Here is a 22,167-nt window from a genome sequence, read left to right as displayed (position 1 = left end):
CAGAGAGAGATGGAAAGGGAGAATCCCAAGCAGGCTCACACTATCAGTGTGGAGCCTGACGTGGGGCTTGAACCCACGAACCATAAGATTGTGACCTGAGCCAAAATCAAGAGTTGGACACTCAACTGACTGAGCCACCCAGGTGCCCTAAGACTGTAAATATTCTTGTATCCATTCAGGTGAGGTTTTTGCCATCAAATGAATTATAAAGAATTATGAAAATACTTTTAGGTTTAGGACAGACCAGTGTTTGCTGCCAGATGAGTTATAAAAATACTTTTACTTTTCAAAGCACTTGGATTTTAGAATTGAGAAAAGATGGACCTTTGTTTCTATTCTACTTTCAGGTAGTTGCTCTTCCTGTCCCTGCACTGCAGGAACTTTTAAGACAAATAAGTCTATTACATGTTCATTTCAGGCCTTGTTGGATGCAGCTGTGGACAAGAGAGCGCTTTCATGCCCCAGGTCCTGCTCTCAAAGGAAGAAAAATCGGCACCTATCAATTTGGAACACAAGTTCTCATTTCCAAAGAGTTTTTTCATCTTGGCAGCCTGGACTGTCATGTGTGTAGTCAAAGCACATTTAATTAAAACATGCTGAGCATTTTATTATACCTTGGGACAGTTAGCATGTGCTTAGAATTATCCAGCTCTGCTCATTTGTGGTTAACACAATATTACTTCCATATCAGACTCTGCTTTCTTTCCTACAGCTCTGAGCTGCCTTCTTCCACATTTGGCCCCACGTCTTGTAATCTAAAGCAAACTGCTCTGTGTTCTTCACAATCCGCTTTTTTTTTTTCTTTAGGTGACTGGTTTTCCCAGAGAAGTCCAGTTTAAAAGAAATGCAGTAGGAAATTATCATGATAAAATTTGTTGCTATCTTTTCCCATCTCCATTATCTGTGATGTCAAATTATTACTAATAGGAGCGTTATCTCTCTTTTCCCAGTAGAGTTTCACTTAAGGGTTATTATATCCCTGCTCTGAGTACCTGTCTTCTTGATAAAGCTTGAAAACACTGATATAAGGCAAGATTTTGAAAGGTTGCTGTTTTAATGCTTGCTGGCAAAATGATATGTTGACTCTCATCATTAAGGAATCCTAACTATTATATGAATCTGTGTCCAAAAAAATGCACATTCTAATAGACACATTTTAGTGCAACTGCTAAGCCCGAGAAAATGGCGATAGACTCCTTTTGCTACAAAACTATGTTGGTTTATGGGAAATGCGTGGGTTGGGAATAATTGTCTGAAGGGTGAATAACAACTAAGAGAAAAACATTGCAGCTTTTCCTGTAAGAAAAGAACAAGGAAGATACACAGTGGACCCTTGGTGGTTGCAGGGATAGGGGTGCTGACCCACCCACCTCCACACAGTTGAAAATACAAGTGTAACTTTTGATTCCCCCAAAACTTAACTACTAAGCCTTACTAATAATAAATATTTTGTAGGTTGTATGTATTATATACCGTATCCTTACAATGAAGTAAGCTAGAGGAAGTAAAATGTTATTAAGAAAATCGTAAAGAAGAGAAAGTACATTTACAGTACTGTACTGTAGTTATCAAAAAAAAAAATCCATGTATAAGTGGACCTGCACAGTTCACACCTGTGTTGTTCAAGGATCGACTTTGTACTGTTTCTACTGAAGGAAATGAGAGCATTTGAGACAACAGGGTTATGGTTCTTAGATAACTATCTGGGAAGATCTCCACTAAAAGTATAGTTTTACTTGGTTGTTTTCCAGAACTTGTATTTATAAAAAGTAAAAATTCTGCCAGGAGTTTTCATGTGATTACATTTTTATGGTCTGTAACTTCACGTGCTGTGGATGGTTAAAAGTCTAAGTTATTGGATTTGGAAGAAGTGTTAATCAGGTGTATTTTTGTGTGTGTGGTGAAATGTCTATGCCATATGGTATATTCCTTTAAGGATGAATTACAAGGACTTCATAAAAAGTTAATTCATTGCCGTCTGATTTTAGGTGTGTGAGCTATAGAGAAATCAAGTAGAAGGGTATACTTTTTTTTTTTGCTATTATTGAGTTTCGTGTCATCTATTTTTTGTGGAAGAGGGTTTTAGGAAATATGTCCTGTTATTAAAGGTGAGTTTTTTTACTTCACGAAATCCAAACGAGAGCCATTTGAGAATGTTGAGAAGTTACCAGGAGGCTTGGCGGCAGCTAAGTCTCCTCTTGAAGTTCTCCGTCAGAAACCTGGTGTTAAGTAGGCCTATCTGAGGACTTTCTGTTAATGTGCCAACAAGTTGGATAAACAGTATCAGAAATTATCATATTCTTTAAAGAGAAAACCTCAGAGAGATATGACTTGCTGTCTAGAAGAAGAAATAGTAGGTTGGAAAATGACAACCCTTACCTTTGAATTGAGCTGAATGACCCAGTTCCCGTGTATAGCTTTTTGTTTCCAAGCCTATAGTGAAAACTTTGAGTAAGCAGAAAGACTTTGTTTGTGTAGTCTGCTTGCGAGGTCTGCCAAGTTGGTTAGAGGAAACATTGCTTAGGTCTTTATTAAAAGCCAAACTTGAGTTTTAAAAAGGAGAGGTTTCCAAGTTTGGTTCACATCTCATTTAGGAGGCTTTGTTGGCCTCAAGCTGTGGGTCCATGGTGAAGAGATGAACACTGCATTTGCAAAATATTTGGTTTTAGAGATCTTTGATGAAACTGAATGTGAGCACTGTAGTTGCAGTCAGAAATTTTCTTCCACGTATTAGCAGTTCTGGGTCAACATTCTCTGAAGAATTAAAAACAATTATCTTTGGGTTTAAAAATAGTTTATTTCTGTCAGAATTGTATCATGACACATCAGTTCTCAACTTGGAACAGTTTTAAATGACTTTGTGTTTTCTAAGGGTGAATTTAACTGACCTGATTTGGCCATCACTTTCCAGAGTGAATTTTAATTATCTTAGTTGAAATGCTTCCTTCCCACGTTTTGAAGCATTTTCTAGGAAAGAAGTTTAGTCAAGGTAGGAGATACCTAGAAACCTAGTGAAGCACTTTTTTATTTGTTCCTTGTTGAAATTGTTTATGTTATTATGAGCCTTTTGTACCTCTGAATTTTCATTTTCTAAGATATATATTTCTTTTAGAGTAAGAAGTTTGGTTGTTTTCTTTGTGACTCTCTCAAATATTAGCAGTAGTAATTATTTGGTATTTATTGTGGATTTTATGTCCTTGTTCTTTTAAAAAGATCACTTTATAGTGAAATAGACTTTTGTGATCACAAGCATCTCATTATTTTAGTATGCCAGAATTTGGTACAGAAACAGAATAGCAACATGTCATTAATGCCTTTCATTTTCTGATTAAAGCAGGACAGGGAATCTCTTGCCAGTTGGTTGAAAGGTGGGTCTTCATTTGAAGGGGAGAAAAACTCTTTTTCTTGTCAATAAATGTCATTCTTTTTACAGAAATCAAAATTGCTAATTTTCAAACCAAAGACAATCTGAAACAAATGTTCTTTAAAACATTAATCACAGTTTTTGAGTGTTCATGCCTCATTAGTCTAAACCTCATTTAAAATGCAACATAGTCCTTTTTGAGAAAAATCCATCATATTGTTAAAAACTTTTGGTTTGAGCCTAAAACAAACAGCTTAAATTTAACATTCTAGTCTGTTCTACGGTGAACTATTTATTTTTTAAGTAAAAAGTTAAGCAGATTTAAACTTAACAGAAAAATATTGTTCTAAACCAAAGAATTCATTTAACGTAACTATATAATGATACACAAACTATTCATATAAACAGTGAAAAAATTTTGTTTTGTTTTCTAAAGTCAGTCATTTTCAACAATATGCATAGACATACTGGATATAAATAGGATCCAGTTGGAGAGAGCACAAAGATTTACTCAATCATACAATGTTTAAAAATTTCTTTTTAATGTTTATTTTTGAGAGAGAGAGAGAGAGAGAGAGAGTGCGAGCAAGGGAGAGACAGAGAGAAAAGGAGACAGAGAATCTGAAGCAGGCTTAGGCTCTGGGCTGTCAGCACAGAGCCCGATGCAGGGTTCGAACCCATGAACCACGAGCCAAAGTCGGACCTGAGCCAAAAGTCGGACGTTTAACCGACTGAGCCTCCCAGGCGTCCCAGTCATACAATGTTTTATATTTATTCTAAAAATTCAGCATATTAAGATATTTTATAAATATATTGAATCATGTCAATAAATGAACATTTTGAGTACCTCCCAAATAGCCCTAATATTGTAAATTATATCCTATCAAAGATATTATCCTAGATATATTTTCTTAAGATTTTTTAATCATTGCTTAAAGAGACCGATGAGCATTTTGAAATTTTTAATATTAAAGGAAAATTGAATGTTCTGAAAATATTAATACTTAGAGAAAAAAGCACAGAAGAAAATTACAGCAAAGATAAGTTTAACATTAGAACTTGCTTAAAATCTGTATCTTCAAGTTTTGAAAAGCAAGAAAAAATCGGAATAATTTTTTATAGACATGACAAAATATATAAAAGTAAGATTTCCTTGACTCACAATTCTAGCAGTTAACCAAAAAGAAAAGAAAATTTAATTATGCAACTTCTCTTTTTCTTAATGAAAGCTTCCCATTCAGCAGATTCGATTAGAACAGGGAGAAGAGGGAAATGAGGACCTGCAACGAGATTCTGAGGGGAATTCAAAGACCGTAGAGGAAGATGATGCCTCAAAATGTGTACATTTGCCACAAAGCTTATATTAGATTCCCAGGCCTCAGACTGGGAGTATGATTTCTAGGCTAGTGTGTTCATTTCAAGAGCCCACTCAAAAAATTAGTCTTGTGGAGTTTGTTAAATGGGACTTTTAAAAAAAAATTTTTTTTTTAACATTTATTCATTTTTTGAAAGACAGAGAGAGACAGAGCGTGAATGGGGGAGGGTCAGAGAGAGAGGGAGACACAGAATCTGAAGCAGGCTCCAGGCTCCAAGCTGTCAGCACAGAGCCCGATGCGGGGCTTGAACTCACGGACCGCAAGATCATGACCTGAGCCGAAGTCAGCCGCCCAACCGACTGAGCCACCCAGGCGCCCCGAATGGGACTTTTCTTTATCTGAATCAGTTTCCACGGTTTTCTCTTCTTACAGATAGTTAACTTACACTTTTAGTTTTTAACAGTTTTTTTTTTTCCTCCTTAGCACAAATGTAATATATTCCTTGAATACTTTTTTTTTTTTTTTTTTAAACCACATAGTCTTATAAGACAAGTAAAAAACACCATCTAGAGAAACTTCATTCTTCCGGGTTCTGGGAAAAAATAATGCCCCAACAGCCTAGGGCATCCATTGTATGTAATAAGTTAACTTCTCTCCTGTGCTTCTAGGGAGACACTGGTTATCTACCATACGTGGGGGAACTGAGAAAATAGTCACTCAGAACGTTTTCTGTGCTAGGTGGGTCAGATGAGGAACCTGAATGAGAAAGGCTGATGTAGAGCTCATGAATGTGACTTAAATGATGGTATGTTATTCTAGATCTTTCATATTCTGTCTCGTTGGCTCTCTGCCCCCATATGTATGTACACACACACATCTTTTCTTTCATTTCTAAAAGTGCGATCAGACGGTACATACCAATCAACTTGGTCTTCATTTTCTTTTTTTTTTTTTTTTTTTAATTTTTTTTTTCAACGTTTATTTATTTTTTTGGGACAGAGAGAGACAGAGCATGAACGGGGGAGGGGCAGAGAGAGAGGGAGACACAGAATCGGAAACAGGCTCCAGGCTCTGAGCCATCAGCCCAGAGCCCGACGCGGGGCTCGAACTCACGGACCGCGAGATCGTGACCTGGCTGAAGTCGGACGCTTAACCGACTGCGCCACCCAGGCGCCCCTTGGTCTTCATTTTCCATACAGTTTACTGATCTCTCTTTTTTTCTTTTGGCCTTCTGCATTTATTTGTTTAGATTTTGCTTACAGTCACATAGGAGAATGTCTCGAACAGAACCTTTCTACTTTTCCACTTGCTTAGACGCACCTGTGACTTCTGAGCCCGTTATTCCCCACCTCTGCATCTTTGCTCCGTCAGTATTACTGGCAAGTATTATTTCTTTCTTTTCTTTTCTTTCTCTTTTTTTTTTTTACTGGCTATTTCTTCTACCTCATGAGGATTGAGAATTGGTCTGGGCCCGACTATACCACCCCTCTCTCGGCAGACATCTGAGTATTTAGTGGGAAGTAAGTACCAAGCAGAAGAAAACACATTTCATCACTTGTGGATGCTTCCTGGACAACTCAGCCCAGGATCCCTCCAGTGCCTGCATCTCAAGCTTTCCTCAACATGTCTTTTATTTCAACCAGTCTGCAGTATTTGTGGTTCCTCAAACACTTCTGAACTCTCTTGTTTCTGTGTCCTTATCACTGTATTCCCTCCGTTCAGAATGGTGTTCTTCCTCTTACCTCCAGTCTCCTTTCCTTAGCTCTTTGGCTTTAAAAATCATCGGTCTTTGAAAACTCTCATCAGAGGATACCATCTCTGTTTTTCTTTCTTGGCTAAAAGTGACGACTCCTTTCCTTCTTTTCTTTCGTCAGTTCAGCAGATACTTACTGGGGACCTGTTCTTGCCAGGAATTTTGACAAAATCATGGTTTTACTTCTATTATCTTGTTTGTGTAATAATGCCCACCTTATTTTCCTAAATAAATTACATCTGGACCCACCTTGTAACTGACATTCTTACCCAAAGGTGTTTAATACATATTTACTGAGTGAACGAAACTTTCTGATTATTTTAACATTGTCTGTGGCAGCATAACTTTTTTTTTTCTTATAAAATTTTCTTTTGTGTAGATAGAAAAGTATTACTGACACTTAAATGTGATGGAGAAAATCTTTTAATGGATTTTGTAGGTATGTACTTAATTTAAAGACTCATCCATACCATACTAAGGTTATTTTAAGCAGCTGTCCCTGAGTTTTTAAGATGGTTTTAAGGTGAGCTGTCCCTGAATCATAGGTTGTCTGGCTGTCATTCTCAGTCATGCTCTAGTGATGGAAGTCTGTCACGTTTATAAGCTTGGTGTGGGTGGTTTCCCTGACGGAATCAAAAAGGGGGGAGGGGAGCCCTAGAGAGTGCCAGCTGAAGGCAGATCACAGACATTTGGGACTTATTGGCCTGTAACTTCCTTTCAACAGGCTGAAAGGACTTTAAAGTGCTAAAAGACCACACGATTTCCTCTCTTTTCTTCATTACCTTTTGTATTTCTTTTCTTAGATGAAATGTATCTTAGCCCACCATACCCCATATCCTAGATATGCCAAAAAGATCACGATTTAAAACAGTTCTTCTCACAGTATGGTTTGGGGACCTCTGGGGTTCCTCAAGTTTTTTTCAGTTTCCACAAAGTTAAATTAGAATAATCAGACAACATTATTTGCCTTTTTCACTCCTCTTCTCTCACAAGTGTCTACTTGAGTCTTCCAGAAGGTACATGGCAAGTGATACTACAATAGGTTAAATATAGAGGCAGGTATGAGAATCTGTCTTCAATTAGACCAGACACGAAAAAAAAATTGCAAAATGTAAACCAAATACTTGGTTTTGAAAAAATAGCTATTTTTCATAAAAGTGTTAAAATATAATGCCCTTATTATTTAACAAATTAGCAACTAAAATTTTTATTAAAACAAATGAAAACAAATTAAAATTTGTCAGTTTTATAATGTGGTTCATATCAGTAGATATTAAAAGCTCTTTAGAATCTGGATTTTTGAAACCAAAAGTTTGAGAACCACTGGTTTAAGAGATGTAAAATATTTAAAGAACAACAGACTTTTTTTTTTTTTTTTTTTTGTGGATGTTTTTATTTATTTTTGAGACAGAAAGCAAGAGCCGGGGAGGGGCAGAGAGAGAGAGTTGGGGAGATAGGAACCTAAGCGGGCTTTGCCCTGACAGCAGAGAGCCCAATGCAGAGCTCAAGCTCATGAGCTACGAGATCATGACCTGAGTCAAAGTCGGACACTTAGCCAACTAAGCCACCCAAGCAACCCCAGACTTTCTTTTTTGTGTCTGTTTTATTTTTGACAGAGGTGAGGGGGGGAGAGGCAGGGACAGGGAGAGAGGGGGATAGGATCCGAAGCAGGCTCTGTGCTGATGGCCGAGGGACCATTGCGGGCTTGAACTCAGGAACTGTGAGATCATGACCTGAGCTGAAGTCAGACACTTACCCAACTGAACCACCTAGGGCCCCAAGCAAACAGACTTTTAACAGATTACAAGATAAAGTCCTTTTGGTGTAGTCAAGGTGTCTTCAAACTGGAATATACGGTAATTGAACATACTGGTTTCTAGTTGCTGGGCATTTAGGTTGAGTCCAGTTTTTCAGTCTTAAAGGAATATTGCAGTGATACTCTTCTATATTGCTATTTTCCAGACATCCTTAATTGTTTTACAGTAAATTCCTAGAACGAGAACAGAACTGCTGGGTCAGAAGGTATGCAGAAGGAACTGACATGACCTGTTATATAACTTCAGGGGCCAAGTATGCCCCCCCTGTTTGTTGTTGGTGTTGGTAATCAGTGCCCCAGTTATCAGGAAGTCCAGGGTCTTTCTCTTTAGGCAGCCTCTTCCTGTAGGTCTGAACCCCTGAAGTCTTACTCAGTCCCACAGTGGTCCCATCCTCTTCCAAATGCAGAAGGAGAGGTGCAGTGTAACAGTACACTCTCTGTCTTCCTTATTTTTATCAGTTTCTGTCAGTGTTGAAGACCAGCCCCATATTGTTTGTGATAATTGCTTATCTAATGCCGCTGGGATCCTGTTTCCGGTCAGACTTGGCCCAGGTCAGGTGGTAGGGTCCCCTCCCTAAGGAAAGGAAAAAAAACCCTCAAGGCAACCTTGCTATTCACGTACTTGACAACTTCCTTCACGACCTTGTAACGTGAGGCCACTTAATCAGACTACATGTTTGTGTGTTGCCATATATGGGAGACAAAGAAGTAAACAATATATTAAAAAAACTACACCCGTGGCGTTCGGGGCTCAGTTTTTTGGGTACGAACCCGACTGAGCGATGCCAGCAGGAATAAAGTTGCTTCCTGGGAAGAAGAGCCTCTGTGTCACCACTCTCTGTGCGAGAATCCTGCTACGGTCACAGTAGTGACCCCACTTGGAGGTCCGGATTGCAGTTTGTTAGTTCATGCTCTTACACTCAATGATTTCAGTGTACCAGGGAGGATGAGGACGCTTCGTGCATCAGTCTCATGCTGGGTCGGAATCTGTCCTCCCCAATAAACCCATAAGCCCTTTTGTGTGGCCCCAGATCACCGGTTCAGTTAATCCACTTTCAAGGTCATTTTACTTCAGGAGTGTCTCTGCCTTTTCTTGCCAGTGGAACTTGGTTTGGATTGTGAGTTTCTTCTGGAGCAGAATTCCTTAACTTTGAATCTGAGGAATCAAAGATTGGAGTGATGTTTCTTCCCTTCCAGAAGGACTTAGGGTCCTAGAAAAATCCGTCTCCCCAACTCTAGCAACTAACTCTGCCCACCAAGAGGTTGGGCTTGTTTCTCTAAGTCATCTAGCCATGCCCCCTCCATGGGCTGCTTTCCCCTGATTCTGAGGGCAGTGGTGCTTGCCCGTTGCCTAACTTGGTCAACAAAAAGACCAAGGTGACCTAAGGCTCCCTAAGCATTAGAAAGATTGTCATAATTTTTAAGGGTTTTCCTTCAAAGAGCATCTTATTTGAGCTCTGTCATGACAGGTGCCTGTTAAACACTTTGAAAGGCTTAGGATAAGTATTGCTAATTGCTCTCCAGAGAGGTTGTGCCAGTTTATGCTCCCATCAGCAGAAAAATACATGGCTAGGAAAAGACTTTTAAAACCCAAACTTCACTCAAGGGGTGCCTGGGCAGCTCAGTCGGTTAAGCGTCCGACTTTGGCTCAGGTCATGATCTCAACCCGTTCACGAGTTCAAGTCCCGCATTGGGCTCTGTGCTGACAGCGCAGAACCTGCAGCCTGCTTCAGATTCTGTGACTCCCTTTCTCTCTGCCCCTCCCCCGCTGGCGCTTTGTCTCGCTCTCTCAAAAATGAATAGACCTTAAAAAAATTCAAACAACCCCAAACTTCACTCTTAAAAGTCACTAATCATTAGAATTGTTTTAATACTAAAGGAAACTCAAACTTTTCTCCCACTATTTCTTGGTTATTTGCTAAATGCTCAGTTTATTTGGCCACATAATTGTGATCTGTAGCATCTTGAATAATAATGCCTTCTGTAATATAGTAGGTATACAGGGAAGAACAAAATAATAAGAAGAGAACGCACAGCTGAAATCATTGGCAGTGGCCTGAGGCTAATATGGTAACATCATTTTGTTTTTAAATTTACTTTTGGTGAGGGCAGGAGAGGGTACTCATTTACTAAAGCTCTCCTAAGCGCAGGGTGCTTTATGTATGACACCTAATTTGATCCTCACAAGAAACCTGTATTGTCACTATTCCCATTTCAGATGATGATATTATTCCATTTTATAGATAAAGAATAAGATACAGAGAGGTAGTAAATTTCCTAAAGCCACACAGCTTTAGGTAAAAGTTGATGTTTCCCTAAGAAAGTCTTATCTAGGACTGGATACACAATTCTCCAGAGGCAGGATTTTGAGAATTAGCCTCTTTCTCACCTTCTCCAAAGTCAAAGCAACCTGCAGAAGGCTATCACTGCTTGGGTACAGGCTTTGTACAGCGTTTGTGAGGAATTAGGGCTAACTACAAAGTTAGAGGGCACAGTCCCAAAGGCTTCCTTAATTCTGACACCCCCTCAGGTTTGATAATTCACTAGAAGGACTCCTAGAACTCACTCACAGTCAGGATTTATTACAGGGAAAGGTACAAATTGTAATCAGCCAAGGGAAGAAGCATGTACAGCCAGGACCAGGAGGAGGACAAAATGTGGAGCTCCCCTTGTCCTCTCTGTTTAAAGCCCCCACACATAGTGATGAAGTGCTTTCTGAGGTTCCGAAGCTCAAGAAGGCTGTGATGCCTCTTACGGAGAAGATACATGTGTTGGATAAGTTTCACTGAGGCACGAGTTACAGTATACAGCTGTTGGCTGTGAGTTCAGTGCTAATGAATCACAATATTTATTAAATAAGGCGTCTTTAAACAGAAACAAATAAACAAGGTTATGTATTCATAGGTTGATGAGAATGTTGTGACCAGAGGCATATAGGAACCTAACTTTGTGTTTTCCCCAGGGAACAGTGGTTCAGTATTCACTAATTGAGTGTTCAAGGTGACTCTGTAGAATAGAACTTGAAATAACGAGAAGCAACTGTATTTGCTGCTTTACTTCGTTACTCATTTATTTATGTCATCTTTTATTTGTTCATTAAAAAATATATTTGAACACTCCTGGGTGCCAAGCAATTTCTACATGACTTAGAATTTCCTTTGTGTGTTCTTATGCCTATCGTTACTAGTCTTGCTGTAGCCCTCTGACTCCAAATATTTGTGTGGTTCATGATCACATAAGTGAAGTGTTGGCATTTTAAAGGTTGAGGGGAATGTTTTGAGTCTATGATCATTTTTACTTGACCTACATATGCTAGATTCAGCCTTCTCCATAAACTTTTCATAAATTTACTTACCTCCTTGGAGACCAGGATTTTTTGGACCAGATTCCTTAATGGGTTCATGTCGGGTGGTAGCAGAACCAGGTGAGGTAGCCGGCCACGTATTCCCACGCCGAGACGCTATGTCAGCCGATTTAGCTACATGGTATTGCGGGCAGAGCTTTTGACCAGCAACATTATTACTGAGCTGTGCTTTACTGATGAGATGCCAGACCACACTGGTACCTCTCCTCTTTCTAACTCTCCCCATCTCCCGCACGCGTTTTTATTTCCATCTCTTTCCACATCCTCTTTTACACTGTCTCCTAAACCCTCATTCAAGCAGAGTGAGGGGAAATGGACTTGAAAAGCAGATGTTCACCTCATGGTCTTTGTGGCTCCCTGGATACTCTCCTCCACTGAAGTGTTTCTCCTTTCCTGGTTTTGATTGTTCATGATATATGAAGACACTAAGTACCTTGCTGCTCTTCTCTCCTGAAGTTAGTAAAACCAGTTACACTGGAATCCTCCAAATACGATGGGGAGATACACTTCTGAGGATTAAAACTGTTATCTGGTGAATTTGACTGAAAAAGAAAAAATTCCAATAATTTCAGGGATCTGAGAATCCCTTAATTGTAGAATTAAGCCCAAAGATACAAAGACTTTATTGACTATCAGTGACTGTGAGAAATGAGTGCATGCTGTAAAAATTAACCATGGTGTTTTTATGTGCTGAACAGTTGAATAAATAGTCACTTTCTTTGAACATCTTTGTGAAACTGTACTCCCAAGAAAATAAAGATCAAGACTAAAAATCCTCTGAATGTCCTTTAGAGTCTTAACACGATGCCTAGGACACATAGACATCAACAAACATATATTAAATATATATTAATATAACTTAATTTAATGTATATTAACCATATGTGATTAAAATATAAATATTCAGTAATGTTAACTTGGTGTTTATTCTTCCAGATACAGATGAATATAGACCTCCTGTTTGGAAATCTTACTGTAAGTATGCAAATAATTTTAAATTGGGTGGGTTATAGTGCTTTATAAGTGATATAGAAATAGAAATATTAAAATCATTAGGTATGAAGATTCATTTCATATTGTACACATTATTGAAAAATTAATTTATAGCAGGGTTTGGGAACAGCGTAGAAGTAGTAATTGTGGGAAAACAGGAGTGTTTCCATAAGGTCTGTCTATGGTTTGCATGTCTGGAATGCATCTCATCTCTCTGAGCTTGCATGAAATTCCATATTGAACTTGAGGCCACTTGTTGACATTGGCTGATAAAAACTAATGAAAAGAGAAGCTAACTGAGAATTCAAGCAATCTAATTATTCTCAGGTCCCAATTCTTTATATGGAAAAGAACTATGGGCTATATAAATGATAAGTCAGAAGGCTGTCTTCATAGAATGAATGGATGAAAACAGGCAAAAGTGGTTTTGTTTTGTTTTGTTGTTGTTTTTGTTTTTTTTTTAGGAATTGCTTTCCTGCGTATGAGAGACCTTTGAATTTTGTTTTGCTCTTTAAACTTTGCATTAGAATAAAAATCTTTTCAAAAGAGTCTAGGCTCTTTGCCCTTTATTTTCCCTTCCTTGTCCTTGAGAATATTGTCTCTTCAAGTAAAAGATATTTCAGATTTTTTAAAAGTGGAAATGGGATTAATATAATCAAAGTAGCCTTAAAAAGAAATCCATGAATACACTACTGCTGACGCCATTACTGTAAGTTTTTGTTTATGTATGGAGTTGCATAAGCAACCTGAGAAACCTGTACTTTAGACATACATTATCAACATCTTTGTAAGTGTTGAGTTATCCTAAGTTTTGATATTTGTAAGTTGCCGAAATTTGCTGCCTGCAGGGTCAGCTATTCAGATTCTTAGTTTTGTGTTCCCAGAACAACAGATAGGTTTATTTCAGCAGGTTGCTACTTTGGGCTACTTATAGTAAGCAAAATATGAATAATCTCTAGAAATATTGCCATAGAGACTTTTTCCCCACCCCTGCCTGTGCCTTTTTTGTTTATGGGAAGTATAGTTCAAAGAATGTATAAAAATGACTAATGTTCTTCTTAAATATTTTGTCTTGCAATATCATTGGCTAGAAACCTATTTAAAATTCTTGTCTGCATTTTCTGGTTTTCAGTTTACCTTTGTTCTCTTTGTTCTGACTTGTACCTTGCACATTTTTTACGTAAGAGCATCTATGAAGCCTCACACTGTTATGGAATCATGGTGATGATTTTTTTTCCTGTGAAGAATATTGATCACTAAATGTAGTATAGGCAGTTTGTATTTCTGTATCTCTAAATGTCTCCTAGTAGCCATCATTTTTAAAAAATGGCATATTTCTTTTTTTTTTAATTTTTGGAGACAATTCTGCTACTGAGTTTTAGTTTTTTTTTTTTGTTTTTTTTTTTTTTTAGTAACCTCAATGCCTGAGCTCCCCCCAGCATAATTCTAAAACTTTACAAATATGAACCAATAGGAAATTAGAACTAGCAAGAAGTCTAAGTTGAGGATTTTTATTATTTATTAAAAAAAATTTTTTAATGTTTGTTTATTTTTGAGAGAGAAACAAAGAGTGTAAGTGGGGGAGGGGCAGAGAGAGAGGGAGGCAAAGAATCCGAAGCAGGCTCCAGGCTCTGAGCGGTCAGCACAGAGCCCGACACGAGGCTCGAACTCAAAAGCTGTGAGATCATGACCTGAGCCAAAGTTGGACGCTTAACCAACTGAGCCACCCAAGCACGCTTAAATTCAATAATATGCAATTATATATGTAGAAAGAGAAGAAAAATTCCCTCCCAGAGATAAACTTAGATATACATAAACATACTTTCTCTGATGACCGCCATGTTCTATTCATTCTTTCTTCATTACAAATCAACCTGAAGTGAGGCTAGAATGTCGTGGTATTGGTGTAATTTTCACTGATTCATTTTCAGATACTCTGAAAATCATCCTTTCCTTGGCAAATTATTTCAGTATCTGAATTCCTTCTTTTGCTGAAGGAAGCGGTGGTAACTTTGGCTCAGAAATTTTGTTTTTAGGGGAGATTATCTTTGAAGATAGATGTTTGCAATATAAATAGGGGAGAAAAACACATCTGTCACTTCTACCATAATCCTAATTTTAGTTTCAAGTTTGACATGTAATAATGTGCTTTAAAAATCGATAACCATTGGGGCGCCTGGGTGGCTCACTCAGTTAAGTGTCCAACTTCGGCTCAGGTCATGATCTCTTGGTCTGTGAGTTCGAGCCCCCCGTCGGGCTCTGTGCTAACAGTTCAGAGCCTGGAGCTGCTTCGGATTCTGTGTCTCCTTTCTCTGCCCCTCCTCTGCTCATGCCTGTCTCTGTCTCAAAAATAAATAAACATTAAAAAAATTAAAAAATATACACATATATAACCATTATTTGCTTGTATTAGAGACGTGCCTTATGCAATACAACCACCAAGAATTCAGGAAAATAAAGGGCCAGATTTTGAAGAACACAGCCAAACACCCAGTACTAATTTGTTACAAGGTAAAAAGACATTTGTGTGGATTATGACTTTTCTATTTATGCTTGCCTTTGGGCTTTCACTAAGTTTAGTTTGTTTTATTTTCTTCGTGTTGCTCTTAACAGATTTTAATTTAATAACAAATAGAACTGTACGACAGTTTTCTGTAAAAAGCAGCCAGTTTGTGATTCCTAATATATTTATGCTTTCTACAGAAGGGCAATTTAGAATTGTTTGTAATAGCAGAATATTAGAAAAAACCTAAGTGTCTGCCATAGGAGAAACATAGGTTAACTGAACAACCTATAACACCAGAAAGAACAAGGAAGATATCTGTGAGCTGATGTGGAATGATTTACTTTCTGTCTTTACAGTATATCAGCTGCAGCAGGAAGCCCCTCATCCTCGAAGAATTACCTGTACTAATGAGGTGGGTGTGATGCGACTGTTATAAGAATGTGTCTCTCAAGTGATGAATCACTGTCTTCTACTCCTGAAACCAATATTCCACTCTATATTAACTAACTAGAATTTAAATTAAAATCTGAAAAAAACACAACCACCACAAACCAACAAAAAACCAAAATGTCTCTCGGTCATCTGTTTACCAAACTTTGACCTTCCTCCCGTGGCATGGTTATTTGTGGGATTGGCCAGTTACGTTAGTTAGCTTCATAAGGTTGTACTTGAATGCATCTTTCTTAACGTTCTCCTCAGTTGCACTAACTGTCACTTTTTAATGGACTATTTGGAGTATAGAATGTGACAGTGTAGTTTTAAGTGACGTTAGTATTCTTCTCGTTAAGTCACACATTCTTCAATAAAGTTTGAAGGCATTATTGAAGTAACTTTTCCATTAAAAGAAAGATTTATATTGTGGTTTTGAAAATGAGCAGAAGACATGAACGGTACTTATCACCGTATTTTCAGTACTGAAAAGATGTTCAACTTCACAAACAATAAGAGAAATGCAAATTAAAATACACAGAGAGACCATTTCCACCTTTTTAGATTGGCAAAAGTTCAAAAGATTAGACTATGCTTAGTTGGTAAGTCTGTGAAGAAACAAACACTCTCATATATTGCTGATGGGAATGTGAAGTGTTATATTTTATGAGAATTTTGTGATATCTGACAAATCGATACCTGCATTTACCTACCAGTCCAATTTCTAGTGATTTACCCTGATGAATTACCTGTACAAATATGGACTTATATACGCCCAAAGTTTTTTATTAGAGGATTATTTGTAATAGCAGAATATTAGGGAAAAACCTAAATATCAGTCCATAGGGGACCGATTGAATAAACTGTGATATTAAAAGGAATAAGGAAGTTTCTGTGAGCCGATACGGAATGATTTCCAGATAGAAAGTGTATACGCAGACATACCTTGGAGATATTATAGATTTGGCTAGACCCACTGCAATACAGCCAATATTGCCATAAAGAGAGTCAAATGAATTTTTTGCTTTTTCATACATATAAAAGTTACGTTTACACTATACTATAGTCTTTTAAGCATGCAATAGCATTATGTGTAAAAACACAATTTATGCACATGAATTTAAAAATACTTCATTGCTAAAAATGCTGTCATGTAAGCTGTCAGTGAGTGTAATCTTTTTGCTGGTGGAGGTTCATGCCTCAATACTGATGGCTGCAGTTGATCAGCTGTGGCTGGTGAAGGCCGGGGTGGCTGTGGCAGCTTCTTAAAATAAGACAGCAGTGAAATTTGCCACATTGATGAACTCTTCCTTTCACGTACGGTTTGTAGCATGTAATGCTGTTGAGTAGCATTTGAAAGAAGCAGAACTTCTTTGAAAATCAAGAGTCAATCCTCTCAAACCCTGCTGCCACTTTGTCAACTAAGTTTAGGTCATATTCTGAATCCTTGTCGTTTCAACAGTCTTCATGCCGTTTTTATCGGGAGTAGATTCCATCGCAGGAAACCGCTTTCTTTCCTCATGTACAAGAAGCAACTCCCTGTTTTATCCTGAGATTTCAGCAATTTGGTCGTATCTTTAGACTCTACTCCTAATTCTAGTTCTTCAGCTGTTTCCACCACGTCTGTGGTTGCTTTCTCCACTGAAGTCTTGAACCCCTCAAAGTCACCCATGAAAGTTGGAATCAACTTCTTCCAAATTCCTGTTAATGTTGGTATTTTGACCTCCTCCCATGAATCACGAGTGTTCTTTGTGACGTGTGAAATGGTGAATCCTTTCCTGACGGTTTTCAGTTTACTTTGCCCAGATCTATAGAGGAATCACTATCTATGGTAGCTGTAGCCTTATGAAATGTATTTCTTAAGTAATAAGGCTTGAAAATCAAAATTACTCCTTGACCCATGGGTTACAGAATAGATATTGTGTTAGCAGGCATGAAAACATCATTATTCTTACTGTACATCTCCATCAGAGCTCTTGGGTGACCAAGTACATGATCACTGAGCAGTAATATTTTGAAAGGAATCTTTTTTTCTGGGCAGTAGGTCTCAACAGTGGGCTTAAAATAATCAGTAAATCAGACGTGCTGTCATCCAGACTTTATTGTTCCATTTATAGAGCGTAGGCAGAGTAGAATGAGCATAATTCTTCAGGGCCCTAGGATTTTCAGAATGGTCAGTGAGCATGGGCTTCAACATCAAGTCCCCAGCTGCATTAGCCCCTAACAAGAGTCAGCTTGATTTTTGAATCTTTGAAACCAGGCAATGACTTCTCCTCTCCCAAAGTTCTAGATGACATCTTCTTCTAATATAAGGCTGTTTCATCTTTACTGAAAATCTGTTGTTTAGTGTAGCCACCTTCATTCATTAGCTCTATCTTCTGGATAACTTGCTACAGCTTCCACGTCAGCACTCACTGCTTCACCTTGTACTTTTATCTTACAGAGACGGCTTCTTTCCTTAAAGCTCATGAACCTACCTCTGCTAGCTTCCAACTTTTTTCCTGCAGCTTCCGCACCTCTCTCAGCCTTTATAGAATTGAAGAAAGTTAGGGCTTTGCTCTGAATTAGGCTTTGACTTAAGAGAATGTGGTAGCTCGTTTGATCTTCTATCCAGACCAGAACTTTCTCCATTATTGCTTTCTTATCATTCATGTGTTCACTGGAGTAGCTCTTTTAATTTCCTTCAAGAACTTTTCTTTTACATTCACAGCTTGGCTAACTGGGATAAGAGGCCTAGCTTTTGGCCTCTCTCAGCTTTTGACGTGCCTTTCTCACTAAGCCTAATTGTTTCTAGCTTTTGATTTAAAGTGAGAGATGTGTGACTCTTTCCCTTGAACATTTAGAGGCCACCATAGGGTTATTCATTGGCCTACTTTCTATCCTGTTGTGTCTCAGGGAATAGACCCCAAGGAGTAGGAAAGAGATGGGGAATGCCCAGTTGGTGGAGAAGTCAGAACACACACAACATGTAGGGATGAAGTTTGCTATCTTATGTGGGTGAGGTTTGTGGTGTCCCAAAACAATGATGATGCTAACATCAGAGATCCTTGATTACAGATCACCATGACAAACATAATAATAGTGAAAAAGTTGGAAATATTGTGAGAGTTACCAAATTGTGACACAGAGACACAAAGTGAGAAAATGCTGTTGGAAAAATGGCATGAACAGCCTTGTTGGATGCAGGGTTCCCACAAACCTTCAACTTGTGAAATCCCCAGTGTCTGTCAAGTGCACAATAAAATGAGGTGTGCCTGTATGGTAATTATGGTCCCTTTGGAGTAGTAAAAAAGGGAAAAATAGGAAAAAAGTTCAGCGTTTTGTGCAAAAGAGAAACACGGGAAGGATTAACCCAGAGACCGGTGAAATAGTTATCTGTAAGGAGTGGGGCAGGGGTGGGGCTGCGGGGGGCAGAGTGGGGAGGATAAGGATGGAAGTCAGACCTCTCTGATGATGTTTTTATATAGTTGCAACTTTTGAACTATGCAAGTATTTCACATATTCAAACAACAGAATTAAGTAAAAAATGATTTAAAAAGCAAACCCTAAAATTGAATACAAATAGAAACAAATGAACCTAACAAATTCATAGCATCCTCACCCCAAAATTAATTTACATAGCATATAAACATTATTCTGACCATACAAACTTAGAGGGAAATGTACTAAGAATCATAACCTGCAAAGAGATCTTTATACTTAGCAATTTGTTGTTGTCAGTAACACTTTGTGTGGTAATTCTGAAATTATTTTGTGTGTAATACAGGATAGAACAAATGAGTAACTATATTAGATTTTGGGGAGCCAGTGTTCGTGGGAGATATAAATATGGAGCTTTGAATTCGAGTTGGAGGCATGAATGTGAATTCACAGATTTTTAAAAGTATATTTTCTATTGCAGTCCGTGGAAAGGGCTTAGAAGCAGTGATGCCCTCGTAAGAGTAAACATACTCGGTGCCCAAATTTGGTTTCCAAATACTATCTCCTACTGAAAGGAGCCACTGTTCCTTACAAGAATTCCTGATTCCAGAACATGGTGCAATGACTGCTTGGAACCTTTTATATCGGAAAGCAAGAAGAACTCAAACGGATGGGGACATGTCAAAAGATCCTAGGAGCCCACTTGAAGGGTTATCACAGATAACACAGAAAAGATAATCTGTTGGTCCATAATGATGCTTACCAAAAAAACTACCCCAATACAAAGGAAAAAAAAACAACAGAGGGACAGAGTATAAAGTCCTTTACAGCAGAAACATAGCTAAACATGTAGAAGGAGTGATAATGATTGTGCTGATAATTGAGTCAAGCAAGGATCATCACTGGACATTAAAACCATTGAGTAAAAAGATTGTAGGTGAAGAGAATGTTTACATGGTTTTAAGGCATCACCCTACTAATTATTTATGCATTGCAAGGAGAAAGATATATTTTTATAGTGGAGGGATCTGGCACGCTCACCCTTATCTACATGATCAACTTTAGCATTACCTGTATTGGGACAAACTGACGTGTCTCTGGATGTGATGTAATGAGGCATACACAATACCATCTAGATAGTACTTACGCCAAAAATGTTTCACTTAAATCTGTTTGTGAAGTATGAATCAGATCCAAAATGTGTACATTCTGTAAGACATCGGTCCTGCAAATGTCCTTTTCATAAAAGAAATAACAGTGGTGGGAACATTCTAAAATGAAGGAGACTAAAGACATATGACCACCGTATGCAGTATGCCTACCTTGAGAGGGTCGTAGAGACAGAGAGCTCTCTCTCTATTTAAGGCTGCACATTTTGGGTATAATTAGAGAAATTTGAATATGAACTATATATTAGGTAATAGGGAATCCTAATAACTTTCTTAGATGATATACTATTAAAAAGAATTGCTTCTCCATTGTTTAAAAACATGTGAAATGGATTCTGTTATTGTGAAAACTGGCTAAACATTGAACAGCCCTGAAAGCATATAGTCATAAAATTAATTTATCAAATTAGTCAGGGATTTCATGAGATTATCTTTTAAGTGTCCTGCTGCAATTTAAGTATTGGTAGGTGTCCAGTCTGCACGTCTGTGTGTATGGGGTAGCGCTTGATGATTGCATTTTATTGCTACTGTGCCATGATCAAGCATGACGAAATAATTTTATATGTAGTGAACATTTTTTATAAATGCTATCTAGTAAAATGTTTCATTCTGTTATACTCTGGTGAGACACAACTTTTTAAACTTTTAAGAGAAAGTAAGATATTGGCAGTAGTTCTGTGAAAAGTCTGGAAGTGTTATTAACGCAGTTATCTTTATTGAGAAATATCTGTACTTTGCCTTTCTCAGAATTTGAGGCCACCTAAATGAAGACATAAGAAAAGGAATTCAGAAAGAAAAGTTGAGGAAAATAAAAAACACATATATGCCGGTTGATTGCAGTGCTGATTAAGGATCAATAAAATTGTGTGAAAAGGGAATCAGAGTAATAAAGTACGCAATTCTTAAGGATCAGAAAGGCTAATAAGATCCAGTTTTTACCTGAACTAAATTCTTTAAAAAAATTATGTAGCTTACTAAATGAAATACATTTGTTGATGTTACTTACATTGAGCAGCTACAGTCTTACAGCAAAAGTAGGTTTATGATCGTTTCTTATAGCAGCTGGCATAACATTAAGGAGCAACAAATTACTGAAGCTAATTGTTAAAGGGCTAAACTGTAGCCTTCTGATGATCCACCTTGATACAAAGAGACGACATAGAATGCTAGGAGATTGGATGGCTCTTAGAGTCTCTGAAAATAATTTCTCTTGATTTAGTTTTGTGACGTAGTTGACAAAATACTGCCATGCCCTGAAAAACAAGAGAGTCATATTCTATACTGTTGGTTAAAGGAAGGCATATAAGTACTGGAAAACAAGGGATACAATTGAGATTTTCTTACTTAAATTTTCCCGTTTTCTTTTAAAGATGAATTTCTTTCTTTTTTTTAAAAATGTTTTATTTATTTATTTTGAGAGAGAGTGTGTGTGAGCAGGGGAGGGGCAGAGAGAGAGAGGGAGAAAGAGAATCCCAAGCAGGCTCCACACTGTTAGCCCACACAGAGCCTGACATGTCGGGCCTGAACTCATGAACTGTGAGATCATGACCTGAGCTGAAATCAAGAGTCAGATGCTTAACCAACTGAGCCACTCAGGTGACCCTAAATTTTCTTATTTAAATTGTTTTCAGTCTGCTTAGGTTTCTTTCACAAGAAGTTAGTGATCATGTTCTAAGGGCAAATTGGTGAGCAAGGGGGGCATCTGGGTTGCTCAGTCGGTCCGGTGTCCTACTTCGGCTCAGGTCATGATCTCACAGTTTGTGAGTTTGAGCCCCACTTTGGGCTCTGTGCTGACAGCTCGGAGCCTAGAGCCTGCTTCTGATCCTTTGTCTCCCTCTCTCTCTGACCCTCTCCCGCTCATGCTCTCTTTCGAAAACAAATACACTTTAAAAAATTTTTTAAAAATTGGTGGGCAAGGAATGCTGCTTTGTGTGCAAAAGGATTTACTGTGGACTGGCCCTTCTATCAGACTGTAACCACCGTCACACATTGTTCAGAACTGATAACCTATTAGCTACTCAACTTTGCTTAATAAAG

At 38.1% G+C, this 22,167-nt stretch overlaps 1 protein-coding gene across 1 annotated transcript in view; it reads left to right on the top strand.

Moving 5' to 3' along the window:
• The window catches only part of CHN1 (chimerin 1), a 206,456-nt gene that overhangs the window by 36,624 nt on the left and 147,665 nt on the right, over positions 1–22,167 (top strand). Inside the window, exons 3-4 of the mRNA XM_086718934.1 lie at positions 12,550–12,588; positions 15,469–15,524. Of these exons, the coding sequence (XP_086575060.1) occupies positions 12,550–12,588; positions 15,469–15,524 (95 nt within the window). The remainder of the gene's footprint in view (positions 1–12,549; positions 12,589–15,468; positions 15,525–22,167) is intronic.

The sequence above is a fragment of the Puma concolor genome, chromosome C1 (assembly GCF_028749965.1).
Source record: "Puma concolor isolate L17-30 chromosome C1, mPumCon1.1.hap2, whole genome shotgun sequence".
NCBI classification, from domain to species: domain Eukaryota; kingdom Metazoa; phylum Chordata; class Mammalia; order Carnivora; family Felidae; genus Puma; species Puma concolor.
This window is presented reverse-complemented; position numbering and strand designations above follow the sequence as displayed.